General features: G+C 43.1%; 1 protein-coding gene across 1 annotated transcript; it reads left to right on the top strand.

The window, feature by feature from the left end:
• The first annotated feature begins 224 nt into the window (after positions 1 to 224).
• wnt10a (wingless-type MMTV integration site family, member 10a) lies at positions 225 to 25,575 on the top strand. The gene is made up of 4 exons (XM_035175655.2): positions 225 to 894; positions 2,866 to 3,131; positions 9,225 to 9,598; positions 22,967 to 25,575. Exons 1-4 carry the CDS (start codon positions 833 to 835, stop codon positions 23,522 to 23,524), a joined length of 1,260 nt encoding a protein of 419 aa, XP_035031546.1. The 5' UTR covers positions 225 to 832; the 3' UTR covers positions 23,525 to 25,575.

Below are 25,575 nucleotides of genomic sequence, written 5' to 3'. Positions count from 1 at the left end.
ATCACCTTTTATTGCATGCATCATCATGTCCTCCTCTTCATCATCGTCATCTTAACTTCCACCAAATCTACAATCCTCAGTTCAAACCCTTTCCTCCTCCTCTTGCTCATCACCACCACCAGCCTCCTCCTCCTCCTCAGCATCGCTCCTGCAGTGGATATAAAACTTCCTTCCCTCACAGAGGGCGCACGCAAAGTGTTTCTTATCCGAGAGGATCTCTATCCTGCGCTAACGAGCCACTTGACCTCCCTCGGTGCGCGCTCCTACTGCCGGAGTGACGCAAAACCAAAAAGTGGGCTGGCGCAGCGCTAACTGCAGCAAGTTTGGAGGAGAGACTACCGAACAATCACTAGTCAGGCAGACTTCATGTAGGAGCGCCCATCCTGGATCCGCCGGCTCTCTCTCTCTCCCTCTCTCTCTCTCTTTCCCTCGGATGTAAAAACCAATGCAAAGTCCTCGTGTGGCGGAGATACCGGGATGTGTACGGATGTGTGTGTGTGAGAGAAAGACGAGACTGCACTTCCCCCCCCCCAGACACTTCACAGCAGCAGCCTCCTCCATTCAGTGTAGCCGAGAGGTGCTGGATGAAACTTTTTCTTGAATGAGTATCCCGCCTCTGGCTGGCACATCTGGACGCACGGCACACGGAGCTGTCAAGTCCAGCGCCAACTTTAAGCCGGACCAGACCCGAGCCCCCCTCCTCTCCCACTGTGTCCTCTTCTAAACTCCGAAGCGGAATATTGGACTTTTAAGCTATTGCTTTTTTTTATTTTTTATTTTTTAAACTTTTTATTTTTTTCCTGTTTGTTTTTTAATAATTGAAAGGCACAGAATGGAACAGCCAGTCCTCCGAATAACGTGCGTCCTGCTGGTTATCTGTCTCCTGGATAAAAGGTGAGTTGGAATAAATACTGGATGTTTGAATCAAAGCTAAAAATCTGTGATACACTTAAAGAATATATGTAACTCCACATTTTCTCACTCTGTGTTCTTCTATTCTTTTGATTTTGATTCAAGAAATTGGATAATCAAATTAAACTTCATGAAAGTCAATTTTCTTTCATGTGAGTAAATGTCAAATGAGTCACACTTGTTCCTCACGTGGTATTAACCTTTACAACATTTAAAAAGTAATTAAAACAAATGAATCATCAGCCTTTATCTTTAGTTTTATTATTCATTCCCAATCATCTGCTCTTTCACTCCCCGAACAATGTTGCCAGTTAATAATCTATATTTGGAAAGAGTTGTTGAAACAGGTCTTATCTCAAATCAGGAAACACAACAGGTAGTGACAGAAACTGAACTGGAATCACACGGTTCAAAACGCTTTGCTGACAAGTAGGGCAGCAACCGTGCAACTGAGCATTTGATGCCACAGCAAGTTGTATCTTTGATTTTCTGACTCATGTCCAAGGCTGGGTGCTTTTTGCAGGAGGTGATTAGTGAGAGTTTGAGTCTGGTTTCTCTGATGTGGACACTTGCAGAATAGAAATGTGCAGAAAATATATACACTTTGACAAAACCGGGTAGAAGTTGTCATGCAAATGTGCTGCAGCTGTGTGTGTATTTTGTGTTTGTGTTACTGCACACGCCTCCTCACACCTGGGTATTTGCGTGTGGGTGTGCAGGGTGTGCATACAGATGTGTGTTTGCCCGCAGCCGCGTGCATGCACGCTCCACGCCTGCATGTGAGCCTGTGTGTTTCCCAGTCACACAACCACTGGGACACGCAACCTGTGTTTTACTGTGTAATGACAATGAAAAAGAAAAGCTGTGCACCTCTCAGCTCTGAAGCCATCATCAGAGCAGCCTGTGTTTTCCTTGTTACTGCTCTTACTGTTTCTCTGTGAAGAAGAAAAGGGGCTTTGACTGCTGCCTGCTGAATTACTGTGTTTCACATGATTGATCTGCAGCAGGGGCAGGAGACAGCTGAGGAAAGACACACACACACACACACACACACACACAAATCTAACAGCTGTAAAAGTTACTCAGAAGATTTTGTGAGGCGGATAATTTGCTGCAGGTAAAACTGTTACAAGAACTTAGAGGAACTTTGGATCGAAAATCCTCGTTCACAATCACAACTCTCTTATTCTGCTTTGTAACTCTTATCATGCTCAGTCAAGCTAATATCAAAGTCATGGCCAGGAGACAAAACTGAATTAGAATCAAAATCAGAATTTCTTTTATTTATTGCCAAGTAGGTTTACACTTACAAGGAATTTGCTGTTTGTGCCTAAGCATAAATATAACAAAATAAAAATATAAAAATAGGGAACAGTATGTAATATAAACACTAGAAAAAGATCTGTGATGAACGCTTGTACACTATGACCGTTATTGGCCCTGGAATTACTACTAAAAGCAAACATTCATGGTTCATCTTATATGTTTAAATTCACATTTAATTGTGCCTTTACAATGTCAGAAACCCTCAAATAAGACAACTCTCCTGTAAACTCAGCCTCAGGATGTAAGAGCCATTGTTTTTTTTTTCATCCACTGTTATTTTGGCAACAGTTTTACACGATCGTAAAAGTGAATCCGTCTCAAAAGCAAAGAACAACAAATAGTGCATTTCCCCTTCCGTCAGCATCTGGAGATGGTTTTACAAGTGTTAACCCACATCACGTGTATTGTTGAGGTTTTTACAGCAATCAACTGCACTTGGGGATCATCAAGTCCGGGCGCCTGTCTGGTACTGTGGGAACTGAGTGTCGCTGTGACGCCCATGGAGCGTGAACGGAAATTTTACCAGTTCTAACTGGACTCGTGTTAGCAACAAAAAGGGACTGAACAGTGATAAAAGGAAGTTGTATCTTTGTCTTGTCAATAACCAGACCTGTGTGCTCCATGCAGGGTAGACTCCAATGAAATCCTGGGCCTGAAGCTCCCCAACATTGACCCAATCCTGAACGCCAACACGGTGTGTCTGACACTCCCGGGTCTGACGCGGCGCCAACTGGACGTGTGCATGCGCAACCCAGACGTGACGGCCTCAGCGATCCAGGGAATCCAGATCGCCATCCACGAGTGCCAGCACCAGTTCAGAGGGCACCGCTGGAACTGCTCCAGTCTGGAAACTCGGAACAAAATACCCTACGACAGCATAGTCTTTAAAAGAGGTCAGCTACATGGTCACCATACAAAACACAGCACAGAATACACTCATGTGTCATTTCAGTTCAATTTGTGTATTTTGTTTTGTGGGCATTTTACATCCCGGTCATGAAAAGTTGCGGTAACGAAACTTTCCAAGTTCTAAAAGTTACAAATAAATAAATACAGAAAATGTATATTTGTCTTAGAGGTCGTGAAGGGAGCTGTCACCACAGGCTACCTGCTGGAAAAAAACTATTAAGATCAAAAGTTTGGTCTTCAAATAGGCTGTGGTTGTTATTCTAAAACATACTTTAATAGAACACCCTGAAAGGAAAGGCTTAGAAAGATAAGCCACCACAAAGATACACGTCCTAAACAAAAGGATATTGATATTATACCGTTATTCTTTAAACATGGCTTTAAAAAGAGATCATTTTACCCTGAACTGACAACTCTTCAATGCTGTCTCACAACAATAAGCTCCTCCACGTGGTCAGGTTATGTGTAGTGACCAGCAGGCCGGTGTGTACAGTCTAACCACCGCGCTGTGTCTCCTCAACAAACCCGTACAAAGGAGCAGGTAACTTCAAAAGCAGTTAGTCACCTACAGATTACCAAACCCTCCCACAGATCGGTTTCCTCTGAGGCTTTGTAGTGATCGGAGCTTTGCAAGTCAGCCACAAAGGATGAAAGAGGATCTTTAAAGATGGGAAGCCTTTCGGACGGACTCGTCCCAGGTTATTGACTGGAAAAGGGCATCAATTTCTTAGTGGCCTGAGCACCTGGGTAGACGAACGACACACTGAGGAGGTTGTAGTTTGAATCTTGAGTTGAGTTGCACAATGAGGAGGCAGAAAATATTAAAAAAATTATATTATAAGACTTCTAAAGCAAAAACTTTTATTTTATAATAAAATTATTGATATTATCACTCAGCTACATTTAACTTAGCTCGGCCATTGCTTTGATAATTTATAATAGCAAACTGTCAGTAGAGGTTTTCAATATTTGTTATAAAAAGTGTACTAACAACTTTCAAAAAGTTAAACTCTTAATGAAATGTTTATAGATCCCTCAATCCTAAAAAAATACTAACTCATTAAATTGATCGGCTTTGTCCTCGAGGGGTGTTTCCATTAATGTATCTTCTCCTTAATCTGCATGCGGTGTAATCATTAAACTCTAGTTTTATCTCCCTCAATCCTGTTACCACCACAGAAGGTTATCAAAGAACGAAAGAAAAAAACTCTTAACAACGCAATGAGCTTACACACCTCCGTAACTTTCACTCCTCACTGACTCATTGAGAGGCTGTTTGTCATTATTAGCAGAGGCAGTTGCTGGTTGTCTGGCATCCCTGGTTTGCCCCGGGTGCAGAAACTCCAAACCACTGACATAAACAACCTCTTTAAATCGGATGATTCATCTGTTACATGTTGATACATTCCGCTCCACAGAAGCTGAAAAATGGATGCGAGTAAACATGCTGCAGCCATTACGGCGTGCAGCTACTGGCAGCGCTTTAATTGAGACGTATTTACAGTTGTGGATTAGGCGGAATTGTGGTGATCAGTGCAAGTTTTCTGGTGCAACTGCCCATAGAGAAAATAAACAATCCCGTCTCACACGGAGTATGAATAGCAAAGCTTCTGTTTCTGCTTGACGGATCATCTGCTATCAGAAATATGTATCTGCTGTTTTTTAAAAAGCCAGCGGAGCCGTGTCTACACCTGAATAATCCTTGGGAAACTGAGGGGGCTATCAAGTGCTTCACGTTTCAGTGTTTGTTTTGGTGTCAAATGTTTCTACATCAGAAGCTGCTTGGATCCTCTCTGGCGCTGCCACGGATCTCTCAGCTGATGGTCTGTAATAAAATTTATGGGCCTCTGTTCGTTCGCGTTTAGCTTGCATAAAAAACTGGGCTAAAGAGGACGTCAGGCGAGACATGGATAGACAGAAATAGGAGAATCTCCCTCTCCTTCTGTGTCTGTGTCTGTTTCCTCCCTCGCCGGGCTGCTCCTAATGCTTTTACTTCCCTTGCCAGTGCAAGTGCTTGTGAATTTGCTCTCAGCACTTTCCCAACTCTCGAGGCAAAAGCAGAAACCTGTTTAGTCGGTTTCCGTAACACAAAGTGACAGTTTCCTTTGAATCTTTAATTCATTTTGCCACTTCCTCTGCCATCAGTTCAGCCGGGCGTGGCGCAGCCGGTGAATTATTTGTTAGATTGATTTGTTCCCAGTCTTCCGGGGGCCTGAGTCGGGGAGCCCGGCTCGGAGCGGGGCTGGAGCTAAAACAGGCTTTCTAAGTATGAGGATGTGCCTAAGTGCCATCCCTCTCTCTTCCCCCTCCTTGTGTAAGTCAGTGGGGGGGGGGAGAGGGGCAGAGTGGGCGTGAGTGAGTCAAATTATATATGTAGTCGGTGCAATCTCAGAGATTGTGTATGTGCATTTTTTTTTCTTGTATCAAACCAAACATATAATCAGAAGTTGAACATTCAAGCTGCAATAATAACTCTTTTTTTATATAATGACACCGTATCAAATTGTTACTTCTGTGTTATAGAGTTAGCAGATTTATCTCAGGACTTTACAGTTTACCTCGACTCCGGTATTTTAAGGTAGCCTCGCTGTCTCCCTGCTTTTTAAATGCAGCATGAAGCTATTTTGATGATTTCATATTTGTCAGGTTGGTAGAAACAGGACTCGATATAAATGTTGCTCCTGGATTTAAGGGATGTATTGGTAGAAATTGAATGTAATGTTTCAATTATGCTTTTATTGGCATATAATCAACTTAAATTAATAGCTGACGTGTGTTTTTTGCTATTTCCAACTAAGTCCTTTAAATCTACACTAGAAGCAGGTCCTCTTCCATCTTTCTACAGAAGCCCCGAATGGACAAACCAAAAAGTGGTGTTTGCTGCAGATTCTCCAACACGCTTTGAAGGGAGGGGTGCGAGGAGGGGGTATTCAGTTGATTGCAATCTGCAGTCTCACCACTAGGGGCCACTAAACATTATGCACACCGGTCCTTTAAACGTTGAAAGCATGTCAATGATTATAATTGGCTTATGACTTTTTGAAGGCAGGTTGTTGAAACGTGACTCACAGTATAATGTCAGCCTTCATCTGATCTGCTTACTTCTTACTTTTTCATCCTGCACAGATTATACATGTACAACTTAAGACAAGAAAGTCATTCGTAGACAGATTCCTTCCTCCTTTAAGTTTTCCTTTCACTCCTGGACAAAAGTCAGTTTGAATGTGGACTTGCTGTAGTTTTGCTTCAAAGGGCACAAGTTCTGCACCAGGAATGCAGCTTTCTTTTGAGAAAGGTCAAGCCGAGCATGGCAGTGATCACTAAGAAAGTGACAATACGTTTGGTAAATTCTAAACTTTGTCTTCTGACCCTCATACTGTAGGATAATGGAGTGACACAAGCTTTATAGTCAAAGTGACACGTACAACTTCTGATGAATATGAGTTGCTTTGGGGAACTACAGACAGTTGGTCTGTGGATAATTGTCTGTTTCACATAGTGATTCTTCAGCCTCTGAAAGTTTTTTCCAGTGTCACAAAAGCAAACAATTCCAACACGAATGCAAATGCGTGAAATGTTACATCATATCTCACAGAGAAACAAACTAGCATCACGTTTACTTGAATATATAAATAATGAAGTGACATCAAACATTGCTAAAAAAAATGGGGCAGTTCCAGTTATTGGCTTTTTATTTGACTCCAGCAGCCAGCCTGAATCATTTCCCCTTCAAGCCTTGTGCTATAAAACCCTAAGTGGTTTCTTTTCATGTCTTCTTTACAAGTTTCCAGTATAATCTTCACTGTTTTCTACACCAGTAAGTGACGGCCCAGTGGGGCTTCTTTTATAGAACCTGAGGGTGCCTTGCCCGCAGGCAGTTAATATCTCCAACAACAAACACGGCAGAGGCTACGAGAGCAAATGCTGGTGTTCATCCTTCGATATTCAGATTCATTGATTTTATTTAATAATAGAAATATGTGGATAGGGTGCATGTGTCAGTGTTTTTACACTATGTGTGTGTAAGAGAGGAGATCTGCAACATTGGTCTTCTGAATTACAGATGGGTTGCGGTGGAGTTGCTCATTACATGTGCCGCATGTAAGTACGACTTTCTCAAGCAAGAAAAAGATGTGTTTCGCTGTAAAGGCAACAGCTGTCCCACATCATATAGAGTTATTACACGCACACAGTCATTTAACCACCTCTTGCAGGCTGAGCCAGTCTGAAGTGATTAGAAGGCAAACGCTTCAGTGCGGCGTAATTCAGTCTGTCTGAGCTAAACACGTGCATGTAAAATACAGTAAAGTACAGGTCCATGGGTCATTGCAAGATATTGATATGACAAAAACAAACAAAAGGAAAAAACTCATTCATTTGATCCCAAGTCTCTGCCAGGGATCCCTGAATCCACCCATGGATTAGGGGAGTTTGACAGAGGCTCGAAATGCATTCAATGTGGTTCCAGGCCTATGTGATGGTTAATGCAGTGCAGAGTTTCACACATAAAGGTCTTGTATAGAAGCAGTGGCACAGACAGAAGGAGACAGGGTTGAGTTTAGTAAGAGAATGTGAGTCGTCTGACGGGAGCGATGAGGATTTGTTCATTTTCAGCTGCTCCACAGATACAGTCTCAGATGTTTCACTTGGTTTTATGAGATTGGACATATGCACTGTTGATATCAGGGCTGCCGTCTGTGGACCTAGATTCAGGATGAGTCTGAAGCCCCTTGTCCACTGGTCAATTATCCCTCTAACACCCACTGACATCAAGCTTTTGTCTGCGATGAATGGAGAGAATCCGTTTTAACTCCCAGGTCGATTAAAACCTGTGTCAACGATACAGGTTTTAATTGGTTCTGGCTCCAATTGGCAGTGATGGAAACCTGATACCTGGCACACGCTAATTTCTCCTTCGTCATGTTGACAGTCTAGACACTTGACGCTGCAGCTTTTCCTGCGCAACATTAGAATGTGCACTGAACTTCTGGGTGTTGGCACGTAATTGGCCACTAACATTTGTGTACTTTTTAGATTTTTACATCGCAGGAGCATCGTGCATTAAGGATTTTACGACGATGCATTATCTTCTGCCTTCTGCAGCTCACAGCAACTAATATGATATGGCATATAACATCTGGCTTTTGTTGCACATTGCAGATCTGTTGTTAGCACAGGTTAGCTTACAGGGCTAACGTGGTGCTTGTTCCGTGAATGTCCCTGTAACCCTGACCATCTCGCCAAACCCCGTTCAAAAGTCTGGCAGTTTAATAAAGCATTGTTTAAAAGAATGAACTAATTGACAAATAAAAACAGTCAAATCGGATTAGACTGACACAATTATCCGGGGACTTAGGGTGTGCAAATAAATGCCTGTGTGCATCCTTAACTCTTTTACGACAGCTTTACTGAGCATGTATCGACTAAACATGCAAAGTTGCAAACAGAAAAATGAAGAGATTCCTTCATCTCGCACGCTTAGCTGCTGTTAAACCGACTTTTATGGATGGGAAAGTCACTTCACATCTTAAAGTTATTCGGCACATTTTACAACTCAACTTTAACGAGGAAATTTAAATAGTTCTGTTGCTCTTCGGATTCTATTTGGGTTTAAAATAGAAGAATCGACCACAGCTGAAAAACATGCAAACAGCACCACAGTCCGAGTCCTCTGCAGACGTCTCCCTCCATCATGCTTTTACCTGGTAATCTTCTCATTTCACCTGACAGGTTCATGACACACATGCATTGGTATGTTCTGCCTGCAGGTTATCGAAAAGGTTTTTAACATTTTGCACAAGCTCCATCTCATAGCACTCTGGACACTTCCACGGCGGCTTCTTAAAAGCGGCGAGGCACATTCCCAAATACTGACACGGTCCTCAAGCCAATCAGTCAGTCCTCATATGTCATTTTTGGCATAGCTGTGAAGCCCTGTGTCAGTTCAGAGACAGTAACTTCAGTCATCAAAGCCGTGTTATGACCGTTTCTTTTCTTAAACTTTCCTGATTGTGACACTTCAACCTCAGCGTCCAGCTCTATATTAACACCACTATCGTCTCCACCCTCGCCTACAGGCTTTAGAGAGAGCGCCTTTGCGTACGCAATCGCAGCAGCGGGCGTGGTGCACGCTGTGGCCAACGCCTGCTCCATGGGCAAGCTGAAGGCATGCGGCTGCGATGAGAAGCGCCGCGGCGACGAGGAAGCCTTTCGTATCAAACTGCACCGCTTGCAGCTGGAGGCCATCCACCGTGGGAAGGGTATGGTGCATGGCGTCATGGAGCACTTCCCCGCCGACCTGCCGGGACCCCAGGACTCCTGGGAGTGGGGCGGCTGCAGCCCCGATGTGGAATTCGGGGAGAAGTTCTCACGTGACTTCCTGGATGCTCGGGAGACCAACAAAGACATCCATGCCCGGATGAGGCTGCACAATAATAGAGTTGGGAGACAGGTGAGTCTGTTTGTTAGTATGACTGTTTCTACATGTTGAGATCCTGCATTTTAATGCTTTCCCTGGGATTTCTTTACCTCAGGGACCAGTGTCTATACTGGAATGTTCGGCATGCAGGTTATCTAACTGCTGCGCGGATACATGCTTGGTTAATATTTAATATTATACTTAATATTACACATCCAGTGCATTTTACTCAAACGATGGAACCCCATGTCATGCAAAAACATGGTGCTTGGGTTGAGATGACGTGTTTCAGAGAAAGTAGTACAGTTTATAGAGAGAGGGACGGATCCTGTAATCCTCTAACTTAAATGATTACTTGTCATTTAGTCGTTTATTGGCATAACCAGTGAGTGAGAAAGTCAAACCACTTTGAGAACCATTAGCAAAATCCTGTGACACCAAGTATGGGTTGTGTTATAACTTCTGAACAGCTGGTGTTTGGGCTCCAGGTTTCTGTTGCTTCAGTTTTGACTTTTTTAAATTGAAAACTATCAAAAAGAGTGACAATTTTCAGTTTTTCGTTCATCACATACAGAATGTCAAGACAAACACGCCTGAAAACACTTATCACATGACCACTCATGTACACTGGTCATGCGTGTGCCGGTGGACATGGGAATTGTCGCAGACTGCTCGGATAACAGCTCATCTTCTACACTTGTAAACAGTTGTATCAGGGTCAGCAACACTTGCAGTTGATTATCCATGTTGCGCTCTACATTGGTAGCCGAGGCTGATTCTGGTTGTTTTCCTCTGGAAAGGGGGGGCATGTGATAGGAGCCTGACGAATCTGCTATGGCTACGTTGTGATCGAGAAGACCCAGCAGTGCACACTTCTCTGTTTTAGCAGCTCTGAAACTCTGTGGACGCCAGCAGAGTTGATGCGTTTTCAAACAAAAACTTTGTCGTATGGATGTAACCTCAGACACTGCCTCTGAAAGAGCTGGACTCATAGAGGCCTTGACCGGTTGCGTTGAGAGGAAATAAATGGGAGAGAGAGAACAGAGAGACCATGAATACACACACACACACACACACACACACACACACACACACACACACACACACACACACACACACAGAGGGAGTTGAGGTTACTGTACAGTTCAGTTTACAGTCTCCCAGTGCAGAACACAGATAGTGTATCGGTGAAGGTGGCCACTGGGGGAATTTCCAGTCTGATTCTTCTCGTATGTGTTAGTCTTGCCTCGGGGATTACTTTAATACACACAGTATGTCTGGAGTAACTTTATACTTTCCACTCCACTTGATATTTCACAGTGTGATGTGAAAATGTTATGGTGAGTGTTTGAGTGATATTTTGAAAACATTCATTTTGGGAACTGAAAGGAAGCTTTGGCTCGGTGGATGGGGGGGGCTTAAATGTTTTTTACTACTACAACAAATGTTTTTAATTATTATCAGATTTATTCAGTCGGTGCTGGCATGTCATCTTTCAGAAGCCATAAGAACTATCCCCTCCCACTATCTGCGTCTTCATTAACAATGACAGGGGAAACAATTAATAGGATCTAAGCTGAATTTGAGAGGAATTAAGTTTAGCACGATAGTTATGTTGTATATGTTGTGCTGTATTCTTTAGCACGTTACATATGAATTTCTCGATTGGTTGTGTCTTCAGGGAAACTCCTGTAAAGTCTCCATCCCTCAGAAGGACACTGTCAAATAAGTCGTCCTCTGACAGGAAGTTGTCACTTTAGACTAACATTGTTTTGTTAAGATGCGCTGGCTGTGTTGTGTCAATCAGTGTCAGATGAGCCAGGATGTCAAACAGGGTGATTTCACTCTCACCCCTATGATAATAAAACATACAGAGAATTGTATTTTACATCAAGGCTGTTTATGTTATTAATGCCAGGCTAAAATACTTAAAGGCTCCTATATTTTTTTATAAACATTCGATATTCGTCTCTGTGTAGTCTAGACCTCTTTTCACTAAATAGTTCCAAACGTCTTTTGCCTCGAGCAACGCAACAGAAAGATGTCCATGACGGTGATAGTCCTTGACGATGTCCAGCTCCGTGGCGGAGCGGAGGAGAAGCGACCGTAACTTGCTCATTGTTCCCCGTTTCCTCGGGAGTAATTTGGGCCTGTATCTCTCGATCAGTTTACTTCTGGTTTCCTTGATTATGGAGACACAACACAAATGCGGGGTGCGTCAGATGAGCTCAAGAGCCGCCGGCCTCCCTGCAGGAGCTGCGCTGGTAGAGCCGCTCACATAAATCCCAATCACTGATGTGGACGTGGGGAGTAAACTTTGGTTCGGAGCCGATATGACATCAGCAGTGATTAGTTCACGAGCCAAGGAAAGTGACTAATTTGTCTCTTTTAGTGTGGCTGGAGTCGGTATGATTATGAAACTCGATCACATACAGGATCACAGTGAGGCCTCGTGTATGTTGTCTTTACTCTGTCAAAATCCTGAGGCAACATGCGCCCCAATAATCACAAATACACTCGTACATTCATAACATCCCAAATGTGATCCTGCTTTTTCTTTTCCCTGTCAGCGTGCCTATTTGCAGAAGTATATACAGTTGCAAGGCCAATGGATAGGATGCAGAAATCGCTCGTCCTGTGAGTAGGTGTGGGATGGAAAGTCTGAGGCTAATTCCTGGGTTTCACATATAAAGAAATTGGAAGGGACTATAAATAGCTGTTAAAATGATGGTCATAGATCAATCACTGTTTGTTGAATGGAACAATGACATAGATACCAATTTGTCATTTAGCCCGATTTTAAGTGACTCATTTTACTAGCAACATACACCAGTCATTAAATGATATGATGTGACGCAGACATCTTATTCAATAATTACAGTTTCAGAAGTCAGTTGGCAACGTGACTATAGGAACTAAAGAAAATTCGATAGATAGCTAGAGGAGGTTAACTTTCAGAAACAGACACAAATCTAATTAATCAATATTGATATTAATTACGTTTATATATCATAAACAAGCTTATGAAACCAAGACAGCGACAGTCTTTTGGCAGGTGAAGTGCCCCAGAGAAAATCGTTCAAAAATCCGAACATGTAATCAGGCCGTTCAGACTTTAAGAAGTACAGCAGTCGCTCTAAGAAAACAAACTATAACTGGCACCACTCAGCTTCATTTTAATTTACAGTTTGATCTTTTGCAGAATGATATTTAGAAAGGCTAAATATTGGCTCTCAGGTTCCTCACAATAAATTTTGCCTTCACTGTGCCAGACGGCCTGTTTCCAGCCAAGCGAGCAGAGGCATCCATCAAACAACAGAAAGAAACTTTGACTCCGAGTCATCAACATCAAAGAGCCGATACCTTGTTCTTGGCAGAGTTGCTGGTTCTAACCAGCAGAGGCGAAACGACACCCAGTGATCCTTTACCTTTCGCATTCTGACACAAGCCTGACGACCCCGGATGACCCCGGTAGGGTTCAAAGCTACAGTGTTTGACCTGCTCGCTTATCTGATACATCTGGTTATATGTCTCTGTTACACGGGGGGGAGGGGGGACCTCTTCAAACACTCAGCTGTAATGGTGAGAAAGGTCCAACCCCCTGTGCTATTTTTAAATGACAATATGAGCTTAATGGACGTGTTTCATGGGGTTTAAGGCCATGAAATCAGGGGCTGTGAGAGCGTTTGGAACTGCATGAGGGGTCTTAGGGACTTGTTACATCTCACCACAGGTTGGAGATCATCACCACCAACGAGTGTAATGTACAGAGCGATAGAGACGAGATAGATGGAGAGAGGAAGAGAAGAGAGAGAGAGAGTGGCAAGGAAGGGCCGAGGAAAAGGAGGAAGAGACAGAAAGAAAACTCACTATGAGTCATTGTGGAGTTGCTGTAAAATACCAGGCACCTTGAGGACTTCAAATAGTAGAGACAGCCACAACAAAGCTCCTTTAAGACCACGCAACACACACACACACACACACACACACACACACACACACACACACACACACACACACCTACACACACACACACACGGCCCACACAATCAAACAGAAAACACACTGACAGGTGGCGGCCTCAAAAATAATGCCGGCCCTTCCCGTGTCTCTTCTCCCCCAAACCTCCCACCACCCTGCTCCTCCCTCCAGCCCCTACGCCCCCCACCCCCTTTTTTTCAGCGAAGTAGTCTTTAGGCTAGAGGAATGTGGTGGGGCTTTTTTTTTTCTTTCGCGGGGCGTGCATGTCGCCTCATGCCCACCCCAGGGTTCTCACGACGTCCCGTCTTGTTTTTAGCCCTAATTAGTGGCTGCTGGCAGTTTGGAAACAGATGTTTAAAACCCTGCAAAAGATTTTAGACTTCAAACGCCGCGGCGGAAAGTAGAAAGAGATTCGCCCTTCCTTCCCTCGCTCCCCCTCGCCTGCTCAGGCCTCCACCGACTCCTCTCTCCAGCGGGGCTGATTACAGAAATAATACTGTATTCTGAGGAGCCACAAGACCTTTATGATGAGGGGAGGTTTATTTACACATGGTGTCAGCGGCATCATCAGCATATGTAAAGCTCAGGCTGCTTGTTTACACGCAAAATAAGATTAATTTGAGTGAACAGGAAAAATACATTTATTTTGATATGACTTGATGATGTCCATAAATCAAGTAATCCAATATCTGCACTGGTTTTTCCGAGAGGATGCAAAATGCCACTTTCCAACGTGTTGTTGCAGTGAACCCAAACGCACTACTGTGCAGCAGTTCATAAAGCAGAGTTTTAAAGGCTTGACTTCATGTTTAAAGTGTCGAGCTCATCACATGGAGACACTCCACCGAGGCAGTAAACTTCTCAGCCAAGTTTTTTTTTTCTTATTTTTTTCTTCTGAGCGTTTTTCTCAATCGTTTAGAGAGCACACCTCAAAGCAAATGCTTTGGCACGGCCGCTTGTGTTCTAGTTGCGCAGCTCCGAGCCATGCAAGCCACGCTGAGGTTCTGTTCAATCCTGTCTGTTTATTAGGCAAGTGGCGACAGTGCTGGCTGGCAAGCGTAATTTCAATTTACCATCAGGGTCTAACTTCAGGGGAGTAAAAAGAGACGGTGTGGCACGCATCAGGAAGGAAACTATACGGTTCAACTCAACTGTTTAATAGACCTACGGGTAATCATCTGCACATTGGAGACGTTTGCCTCGAGTCTATCCAAATCATTTCCAAGGGATTTGTTCGTGATGGCACTTGACTCTTGATTATCATCACAATGGGGAAGTTGTACAGCAGGAAATGTGAGGTGATCCGACACTTCAAAGATACAATGAAACCGCAATGAGAGTGTCTGTCATTCAAAACATGATGTGTTTTACAGTGCAACTGAAAATGGACTCAAAGTGAATCCTTCAGATATGATTGGATTACCACAAATATGGGATTAAGTGAAGGTGCTGCAGTATAGTGGGCTGCAGTGGACCTGCATTGTTAAATCAGGTGGCGGACAACACAACATGGAAATGGAAATACTGCTTTCGGCGACTGACATCCAGGTACAAACCTCTTACTGCTCCTACTCCAACAATGAGCTGATGATCCAGTGCGGTTTGATATGATGGTAGCTAGTTGTTCCTAATCTCTGATGTATAAGCCTCTAGACTGCAGCAGCTGATAAAGCACCTCTGCCACTCCCACCTGATGTTTCCAGACAGTTGAGGCAACTTATACTCTGCGTTTTAAGGCACAATATGGCTCCACCAGACCACTGAACATACTTTACAAGTTTTTAGTCAAACCATACTGGATTTGAGTGCCACCCCCCCTCTAAACTTGATCCAAACTGGCAATAGTGGGACCCCTGCAGATCCTTTTATGTCTAATTTAACCCTTAAGCGGTGATAAACTGCTCTGGAGATCCCATTCACGTTCGTTCATTGACTCATAACCCACACGAAAAAGCAAAGTGTGTTTGATCAAAAAATAGCAACATATTAGTGCAGGGTTAGTGCAGCGTTCCTCAGAGGCCGGTTTATATCATCAGTGGTGTGCGCGGCATTCCTGAGTCCTGACAGTACAGAGGCCGAGCATTTGATGTGACCCACCACACACAGCACGCGCACCAACATGTGCACACACACACACACACACTCTCTCTATCTCTACAACTCTCTTTCTCTTTTACTCACACACACTCTCGCAAACGTACACGGAGGCAAATGTTTCACAGTAAAAGCAGCAGGTGGAAGTGCTTATGCTGGTAATAACATTTTATTACAGTCTCTAAATGAGAGCTGTGGACATTAACAGTGAGTAAATACTGCACACATGCACACTCACATTCTAATGCGTCTCCCTGTATACCCCAGTTATGCATTTACTCAGTAATTACATGTCATTGTGTTTGCATGTGCGCGTGTGTGTATTTGTCTGTGTACGCGTAATTGTTCCTTTGAAGCGAGGCGTTTGATTTGTTTAAAGTGATGTCTGGGCTTAATGTGCGGCTGTGGGATTTGTTTGTGTGCTTTGATATCGCCCTGGCTTTCTGCTCGGCTTTAAAGGCCCTTTAGCAGATTGTCTTTGAACTGGCGAACACGAGGCAGCACGCAGTCGAGCGGGCCGCTCTTCAGCGGGAAAGGGTCGACTGCGGGACACACAGACACCAGATTAGGATTTTCCCAAAAGAGGTGATGACACAGGGATTGGCCCGCGATTAAATTCAATTAACCAAACAAATCCGACAATACGGCACAAGTTGTGGTGCAACGAGGCTGGAAGTCAAGTTGCTCGACTCCTGTGCCTCTGGAGAGCGTGTAAACGTATTTACTTACGTCGCATACTGCAAAACATTAATGTGGATTACACTGAGACCAATAGGAAAGTATTTTACATTAACTAACAAACTATTACAGCCTCCGCATCTTGCATGTGATCAACCGAGGGTGGGATCATACATTTCACAGCAGGGAGAACAATGAAATACCCTTTTTTTAATGTGCTGTTGGATTCCTCATAAAACGTCTCGCAGGCACATCAGTCCCTCGCTGGCTGTTTCTTCTCTCCGTTGTTTATGTCGTGCCACAGGACTTTCCCTCTCCAAAAAAAGAAATTGCTGTAAGTCATCATCGACTCCTTCATTACCACAGACTCAGTAGTGACTCAGCCAAATTTCAATATTTGGTCAGGATGACAGAATAAAGCGCCCCATCAGGTCTAACTGGTAACTGTAGTCCTGCGTCACAGCTTTCATTATGACGGAGCTGAACCCACCACTTGCATGCAACAAATGAAAAAACCACCTCGTTGAGTTTGTATGTTTAAGAACAAATGACTGGAGTAACCGAGTATTGCTAAACGGACTAAATGTGTGCAAGAACCCTGACAGACGTAGTGAACATTTAAAAGAGGAAAAGAAACATTTGTTTTAATCACAAAAATAACAACCTGTCAAGCAGTGGCTTCACAATGAGATGTACAAAAAACAAACAACAACCTCCACCGAGGCCCAACATTCCTCTTATGAAACCACATTGAAATTCGCTAGATCCAGATTTGTATTGGGACCTGCACCAACTGCAAGCATCATTTTTCTCATCGATATCCATGAATTATTCTCCCGAGAAATCTACGAAAATGATGAAAGAAATTCTACCTATATCGCATTTTTATAAAAAGGTATAGAAAATGCCTGGATCTCCCCTGATTTGAATCTGCACCAGCTTTAATGGGTTCTTCCCTGACCCGTGCTGCCTCCTTCCACCAAGTGTTCTGGTAATCCATCCAGTAGTTTTTGTGTATAGCTGCAAACTGACAGACAGATGCAGACAAAAACATAACCTCCTTGGCAGAGGTCGTGAAGATTAGGACCATAAGTGAGGATACAGTTGTTCCTGTTGTCAAATACACACAACTGCAACTTTTCTGGTTCTACTGGCTGGTGGAACAACTCTAGTACCTTTATCTAAACTTTAGTTTACTTCAAACCTCCACTCCACTGCACGGTAGTCTGCTCTGCTCCACTCGACATGTTGTATTTCCCTCCCCCCCCCAGTCTACTGTATTATGTAGCCTGCAGACCTAATCTGCCACCAACATGTCCTATTTGATCTCTGTCTGGGGTTGTTTTATGGACGCCTCTGTCTCACTCATTAAAACTCGCCAGATGTTGGTCCCTAGCTGTGGTCCACCGTTGACTTTGAAGCATTTAGATCACTGTTGTGTACATGCGGTGTGCGCCATGGCGTCATAAGTCAACGGAATTGCCACTATTAGCAGGTTTCCATCTTTATATCCAGTTACGCATGTTTTTAAAACAAATACTTACTGTTTAACACAGTGACCTATTTTACTCTTCTCAAAGGGGGGACTCCAGGCCCCAATTGATTCTCCACATAATAACAGCGCAGCTCAAAGAAAGTGTGTTGCACAAGGTGTTCTTTTCATGCAAGCTTTTTATAGCTGGTGGCTCATGTATATTACATTGTCACAGAAATCTCAGATGATGGCAGGTTACATGCTGATTGCGATGACATCTAGATTCATAGCAGCAGGACATGATGACTGAAGGAGAACAGGCTAGACGTACACGTGATTTGTGATAACACACACACACACACACACACACACACACACACACACACACACACACACACAGCGTTTGTAGTATCAAGTGTTGGAGAGGCCGCAAAGAGATAATCCAAAGATCATCTCCTCCTCCTGTCATCCGCGTTTCCTCTCTCCTTTCCTTTCCTCTCCCCCTCACACCTTTTTTCACAATACACCCCCCATCAGCTGCACCACCCTGACCACCTGCCCCCCACGTCCTTAAGGCTAAATCTCAACATCTACAGAGGGCAGCAATAAATCACAATGCGTCAGTTTGCTTCCTTTTCTACACAGTCGTCAAGTCAGATATCGTAAAAAACTAAGAGACAGACACACGGTATTTTTCTGTCTTTTCTCTCTCTCGCTCTCTTGTCTTTATTACACGCCCCATAGCCTTAGGTACTGATGTGAAGGAGCAGGAAGAAAGCGGAAAATCACAATCCTTTCATGTGATTATTTATCCAGCCTGAGTTCGGGAAAATACCATTGAAAGGTCGTCTGGAAGTCTTATATCCTTAGAGACGAATAAAGAAAATTCAAAGACAACAAATAAAACAATACCTGAAATAACAGTTAAAAGTAATTGTGAAAAGAAAGGAAAACAGAGACGGATAAAAGTAACAGATGACATCCAGACTAAACGAGTCAGTGCTGTTATTAGAGCTGTTTCTGATTTGAATTATTTCAACTGCAGGGAATAACTGGACAGCACGTTTAATTAAGGCAAGACATAATAGACACGATAAGATAACGAATCAGTGGTACGAGGGTATTGTTACCGTACATACAGTCTACTCCAGTTCACATAACGATTGAAATCAGTATTATGTCTGTGGGACCCCACAAAAGAGAGGAGCACTGGAGGAAGAGGATTGTCAAGCATAACAGAGAAGGATCTGCTGCACAAGATATGTGATGAACCAATTCAGAGCTACAGTGGTGCCAATGGCAATTCAGACAGATCGTTATTACACTGTGGCCCCGAGTGTGAAAGGCTGAGCAAAAGGAGCTAAAATGAGGCCTGCATCAGCGGCATTGGGGCCCCTGACCGAGGCAGCCACTGAGCTGCAAATCAATGAGATTTGGTGGAATGGAATTTTTTTTAAACTACCTCATATCGGCATCAGCCCCAAAAGTCCATATCGGTCAGGCTCGAACATGCACAAAATGTTCTTAACTGGCTCCTTTGTCAGGTGGATCAGCCCTTCACATATCATACTGACAGACCACTTCTAATATAGCAAGAGCAGACAGCTTCCCTATTTCCTATTACCAGTTAAGGGTCTGGATTATACCTGTTTGATTTTCAACTGCACGTCAGACGGAGATTTGACACAAACACACACACACACACGAGAACTACACTTCACTTGGAGTTGAGTACTTTTGTCGAAGTTTTAGAACCTGGCCACCGAGCTGTGCCCAGTATTTCCGTGATGGTGAATTTTGGCAGATGTGTCAAACGTTCATTCTAATGTTAACTGCTGTGCCTTGTCAGCGGTTAACCGGTTTGACTAATGTTGAGCAACAACAAGCTGTAAACCCAATTGTCTGGGTCTGACAGAAGAAATCAAACGTCTAGGATGCAGCATTTTCATTTTATAGCGACACATAAACTTGTGGGAAAGGTTTCGTTTAGCCAAGCCCCCTAAAGCATCCTGGACTTGTACAGCTAGTTTGAACTTAACACATAAAGTGACACATATTCTTACATAGACTCAAACTCAATTAGTAGAAACAATGGCTGTATTTTCATTCCTGTCCAGCAACTATTAAGTCTACCTTCCTGAAATCATTGCTACGTCATAGCTACGTAAGCTAATGTAAGATTTGACAGATTTTGTACTTTTTCTGTAGTTTTATTTATGCAAAAACTAAGACTCCATCCCCCCCAAACTCTTTAAAGGTCGAGCTTTGATGGCACTCCAGCCCTCTACACATTGCTGGCACGTGGATGGAGAAATCCAAACCTATGCCTATCTGTGGTTGCCAAACTGAGACTGGACAACTGATGTTTTGAGGAGGGATTTAGCAAATGTTGAATTAAATTATGGTGCTTTCTGAACATTAGGTATGGAAGCCAGATGTGCTGTACGACTGGAAAGCAATCGTTTTGAGGGAGTTTGCAAAGAACATTGTTAAAACAGTTTGAGACACGCTGCCTCTCTTTTTATTTTATTCATTTGTACCCTACAATGACACATCTGTCATTAGAAATACCGCTTTCTAGCTGTTTTCTGTTGTTTTACTCCCGTTTGAAACCTTGATCCTGTTGTGAAAGTACCGTCACACAGTAGCAATGTGGATGCAATTATGACTCTTAGGTCAGTTTGTCTCCTTAAGGTTTAGGTTAGAGCATTTTATGATTACAGACTCCGCTGTGTGTTTAAGGCCAGTGCGTTTGTGATTCTGGGGTTGCCTCTGCCTTTATGTAAAACTGAGCCGAACGCTGCAATCTGAACCCAGTGCAAGTGCTGTTTGAGCTATTATCGTGTTGTTTACTATAAAGTCTTACTGCCTCTGTAGTAGCTATCTCCTCACCACCGGTCACAGTTTCTTTAAACTTTCTTTTTCAACGCAATTACACAGGAACCATGTTTGTTTTTTTACAAAATGCATACTTTTTATTCACTTTCTGTTCCCTGTACACACATTATGAACAAAACATGCAGTGATGACTAAAAAAATGTTGATTTAAATCTGCAGCAACAGTTTCTAACATTAAATTGTCATAAGTGCACATAAACATATGTCCAAATGTATATACGTACAAATACGTGTCTAAATATGTAAGAGAACAATATTTACAAAAGCACTACACAGTATTTCTTTTTACAGCTCTAGATGGATGCAACAGTAACTGGATTTTTTTATTAAACTTTAATGTTTTATTTCTTGTAAACTATCCCTGATCCTTGTTATCTTTGGCTCCGTGGCAAACAGGAGGGTTTTCTTCTTCTTCTGCTGTGCTCTTCACTTGTTCATTCCAAACAGATGAGTCAATTTATCACACCTTCGTTGACTCATCCACCTTTACGCTCATTCATTCCACTAGTTAAAGGAAACGATACAGTTCCCCTGTTTGACAGGTGGAGTCGGTACAAGGATACTGGAAGTGAAGAATACCATTTTTACATTAATCAAAATTGAAAGTGCTGCAGTTTCATGACAGATCTATTTAGTCTCTGGTTGTTTTTCATCTTTACAACTCTATACAGCCACATACCATAAAAAAAAAAACCCTCCTCAAGAAAATTCTTAAATCCCTGTCTGTCTGTATGTGGCTGGCATATCTCAAGAGCTGCTCATCTTATCGGCTCCACGCTAGGCATGTGTATTCTTTAGGGCCCAAAGAAGTGCTGTGACAAATTTGGTGCAATCTGGACACGGGATTCATTCAATACTAATTAACTCTGAATAAACAGGTGAACAGGGTGCAGCTTTACAGTTCTGAGGAATGACTCTTGCTGTCGGTCTTTATTTGTCACAGCTTTATTACCGCAGGTCACTTTTACGGTTTCAGAGAGGAAGCTGCAGCCTTACCACAGGCCAAGCCCATTCTGAACAGGCAGGTTTAGAGCGGGCACTGAACTAGTTTTGAGTTAGAATAAGTGCGTGGGTCATATTTTGTGTGTGTCCATGGATATAAGCATCATTGTCACATGCGTGGAATGTGTTTAACTGTGTATGAGTGCTGCATGTGTATGTGCCTGTATGTCAGAGGGTTTGTGTGTGTGTACGTGTTGATAGGGGCTGCAGCAGCGGCATCAGCATCTGTCAGTGATCTGGGTGGCCTTAGGTTCCTGTAGGTAATTGAATCCTAAAGTTTAGAACGGGTGATGACTGATAAACAGGCACAAACACATGTACATGTGTACACACATGCAGAGCCTTGAGGAACATTACAGGACAGGATTTATGCGATGTGGGATGTACCAGTGTTTATGTGTGTGTGTGTGTGTGTCTGGTGTGTGTGTGTGTGTGTGTGTGTGTGTGTGTGTGTGCCACAGACGGAGGGTGGGGAGGTCCTGCAGTGTTGCTCGTGCTCTAGCAGGATACTTTGTGTCTGTGCTTGTTTATGCATCCAAATGTACTGTAAAAAAAAACTTTTAAAATGCCCTCTATAAGAATTTTAGTGTGCGTGGTGTAGTTTTTTCTTATATCAGTGTCGACAGTGAACATTTAGAAGTACAAGCCCAACTTGTGTGTAGAAATGTCTTTCATTCATTCTTTCATGTCCTTAAATATAAACTAAAACAAAACAATGTGGATTTTCCATATCGTTCCATCCAGCATTAAACCATAATATTTAAAGTATGTAAATACTGCAATGCTCCGATGCCTAATGTGCCATTACATGTGGGTCAAGCTCGGGGGTCGTTCCCTGCTGCCAAAATATGAATAATGACAATCACTTCTGTTTGGGTAATACCTGCATCCATCTGTGTTATTTGATATCAGTGTGTTTGACAAACTGGCTCGGAGTCGGACCACCTGGCTTTTGAAATGTGGGACCAATTTCTTCAGGGCATTGTGTGTCTCTCAGTTCACAGTGGAGCAGTCGCTTGCTTATAAGAACAAGCAAATGAAAAAAAAAAAGTAAAAAGTAAAGCCGGTATTCACTGTATGAAATATGAGATGCACTCTGCAACACACGGCACTTGTATATATTAAACTTCAAATGCAACCAGTGATCAAGAAAGTTATTAATCCTTCTCATTTTCTCCCCCCCCCCTTCCTCCTTTGACTCCCTCGCCTCTGCTCCTTCCCTCGCTTCATCCCACTCTTTCTTTTTTGTCTGTATCCGTCTCTGATTTTCGCAGGTGGTGCTTGACCACATGAGAAGGAAATGCAAGTGCCACGGCACGTCGGGCAGCTGCCAGCTAAAGACCTGCTGGCAAGTCACCCCGGAGTTCCGTGTGGTGGGCTCAATCCTCAAAGAGCGCTTCCACGTCGCCACACTTATCAAAGCGCACAACCGGAACACGGGGCAGCTCGACCACTCCCACCACAACAACCACAACAACCACCATAACCATCACAGCCACCACAACCACCACAACCACCACCATCATCAGAACAACCACCATCACCACCACCACACACATCGGCGGCGGCCGAGCGTCAACGAGCTGGTCTACTTTGAGAAGTCGCCGGACTTCTGCGAGCGGGACCTGGGGTCGGACTCGACCGGCACGCAGGGCCGGATCTGCAACAAGACCAGTCCCGGCATGGACAACTGCGAGAGTCTGTGCTGCGGCAGAGGACACAATATCCTGCAGCAGACACGGAGCGAACGCTGCAACTGCAAGTTTCACTGGTGCTGCTACGTGGTCTGCGAAGAGTGCAGGATAACAGAGTGGGTCAGTGTCTGCAAATGAAGAAATACACGTCAAAAAAGACTACATAAAGAAAACAAGGACAAAGAGACATTTTAAAACCGAGACTTTTCATTTGAAAGGGGAATATGACTGTAATATTTGTACCCCCGTTCCTTTTTTGCGGTGGACTGCTGTTTTCCAGAAGAGCGAGGACAGTGCATGTGAAGCAGTTGAGCCAGCAGAAAGATAGACGTGCGTGTGGGTTGTGCACATGCAGGGTATGTGTAAAGCTGCCACATCTCAGAGAGCTTGGACGTTTACTGCCTTCCTCTTGAGACAAAGGGACACAATTATATCAGATGAGTATCTGAAAAGTCCAGGACATGAGATCTGAGCCCTGAAAAACAACAAACTCTTAATGTTGACTGACATTCAGCTGCGTGCGATTCAGGTAGGCAGAGAGGAAGTCGAGCGTAAGCGGTAGATTGCATGCAGAAAGAAAATAATATTGCTTCATAGCGCCAGAGATATTTAAGGTGGAACGGCTGATGTCTGCAGCCCGTGAAAGTTTAAAAATGGGGGAGGGCATCTAAAAGGGTTTTCAACCACATCACAACTCAAACAGTAATCCCTCCATTGTCTATATAATAACTTACAGCATTAACATTTAGCATTTGCTGTCTCCATCTACAACATACAGGGACAAACATAGAGCTTTACACACACAAGGATTCACAATGCACGGGATTTGTCACACAGCACAACACACTTGGAGCACTTAAGGATTTAGTGCCTTGTTCAAGGGGCAGTTACTTTTTCTGTGTTTTATAGCAGATATCATGTTATATAGATGACATCAGGGGGTTTGTCTGGCTCAGGTGTGTATCAGTCATAAACCTCCAATAAATACATCCACGCAGTTTGGTCGAAAAAAGGGAGAAATGAGAAATTCAATTCCCAGGGAAAACTGGACTGTTTAGTGTGAATGTCAGCATTCATAAATTAGAAGATTGCATTGAAAGAGCAAAACTTTAATAATAATTGATGGCCACTCTGGAAAGGAGGGCATTACAGCAATGATGAAAAACTGATGTGAAACTCGCCCCCTGGGACTCCTCATGTCAGACCATGACATCTGAAAGAATTTCCTTTTCTATATATGGAAGATGTTTGCATAGAATTCACTTTCAATAGAGTAAAAACAAGCACTATATTCCTCTACACTATGAGAATCCATCTAACAATCAACCTTTTGTGACCCAAGCTCATACATTTGTTTTCCAGACCTCCCAAAAAGCACCATGTGTAGTGTGTGTGTGTCTGTGTGTGGTATCTAACGTAAGAGGCCTGTCAAGAGTACACCGAGTGCACAGAAGACAATTAATTCAACACATACAGCTTTCATCTTGAGCACGATCTGAACGGCATTGTAAATAAAAAACATATTGATGCTGCACAAAAATATGTACAATACATTAAAAGTGCCTCGGGAAACTGAGTGCACGTGAACAGGCGTTCAGCTCCTCGCACTGTAAACATCCGACGTGTTGTGATGCAATGTGCTGTGTGTGTGACACTGAAAGCTCCCTGTGTTATATCTACACTCACCTCCTTCACATTTCTTCAACGTGCACGACGGAGATGTTTTGTCATCAACTTTAAAGGTATATAATTAAGATTAGGTTGATAAGGATTTCTGCCTGTGCACATGTTGAAGATCATATTTTTATTTTTGAGTGAGGCTCCTTATCAGACGGTGTAATTTATTTCAAGCAGATATGTTTTAAGTGTTATAAGCAGAGGGGGGGGGATGATGATGCTTCCAGTGCAACAGATTATTTTGATTCTGATAAGTAGTTTGCACATACAGAACTGTGTCCAGGAAAAACTCTGGGAAAAATATCTATTATATGCATTTTCTTTTTTCATGTCTTAAATGTAATGTATGTTCGTATTTTTTTATGTTTTAATATGGTTATTATCTAAGTTATTTTATTTTTGTGGATAACTTAATATTTGTAAGACAATTAAAGAAAGACCATAATATTGAAAAAGGGGCTTTAATGTGATGAATAATAAAATACATGGAACCAGTGGATTTGGTAAGAGAA

This window comes from Hippoglossus stenolepis, chromosome 13 (genome assembly GCF_022539355.2).
Source record: "Hippoglossus stenolepis isolate QCI-W04-F060 chromosome 13, HSTE1.2, whole genome shotgun sequence".
NCBI classification, from domain to species: Eukaryota; Metazoa; Chordata; class Actinopteri; order Pleuronectiformes; family Pleuronectidae; genus Hippoglossus; species Hippoglossus stenolepis.
Note: the sequence above shows the minus strand (reverse complement) of the source record. Positions and strands in the feature narration are given on the sequence as shown.

What these genes read in the sequence shown, in the direction of transcription:
- wnt10a (XM_035175655.2), top strand. Translation starts at nt 833, where the DNA reads ATGGAACAGCCAGTCCTCCGAATAACGTGCGTCCTGCTGGTTATCTGT. An exon ending in CAGCATAGTCTTTAAAAGAG is followed by an intron (nt 3,132 to 9,224) that starts GTCAGCTACATG and finishes CCTCGCCTACAG; the next exon opens with GCTTTAGAGAGAGCGCCTTT. An exon ending in ATAATAGAGTTGGGAGACAG is followed by an intron (nt 9,599 to 22,966) that starts GTGAGTCTGTTT and finishes TGATTTTCGCAG; the next exon opens with GTGGTGCTTGACCACATGAG.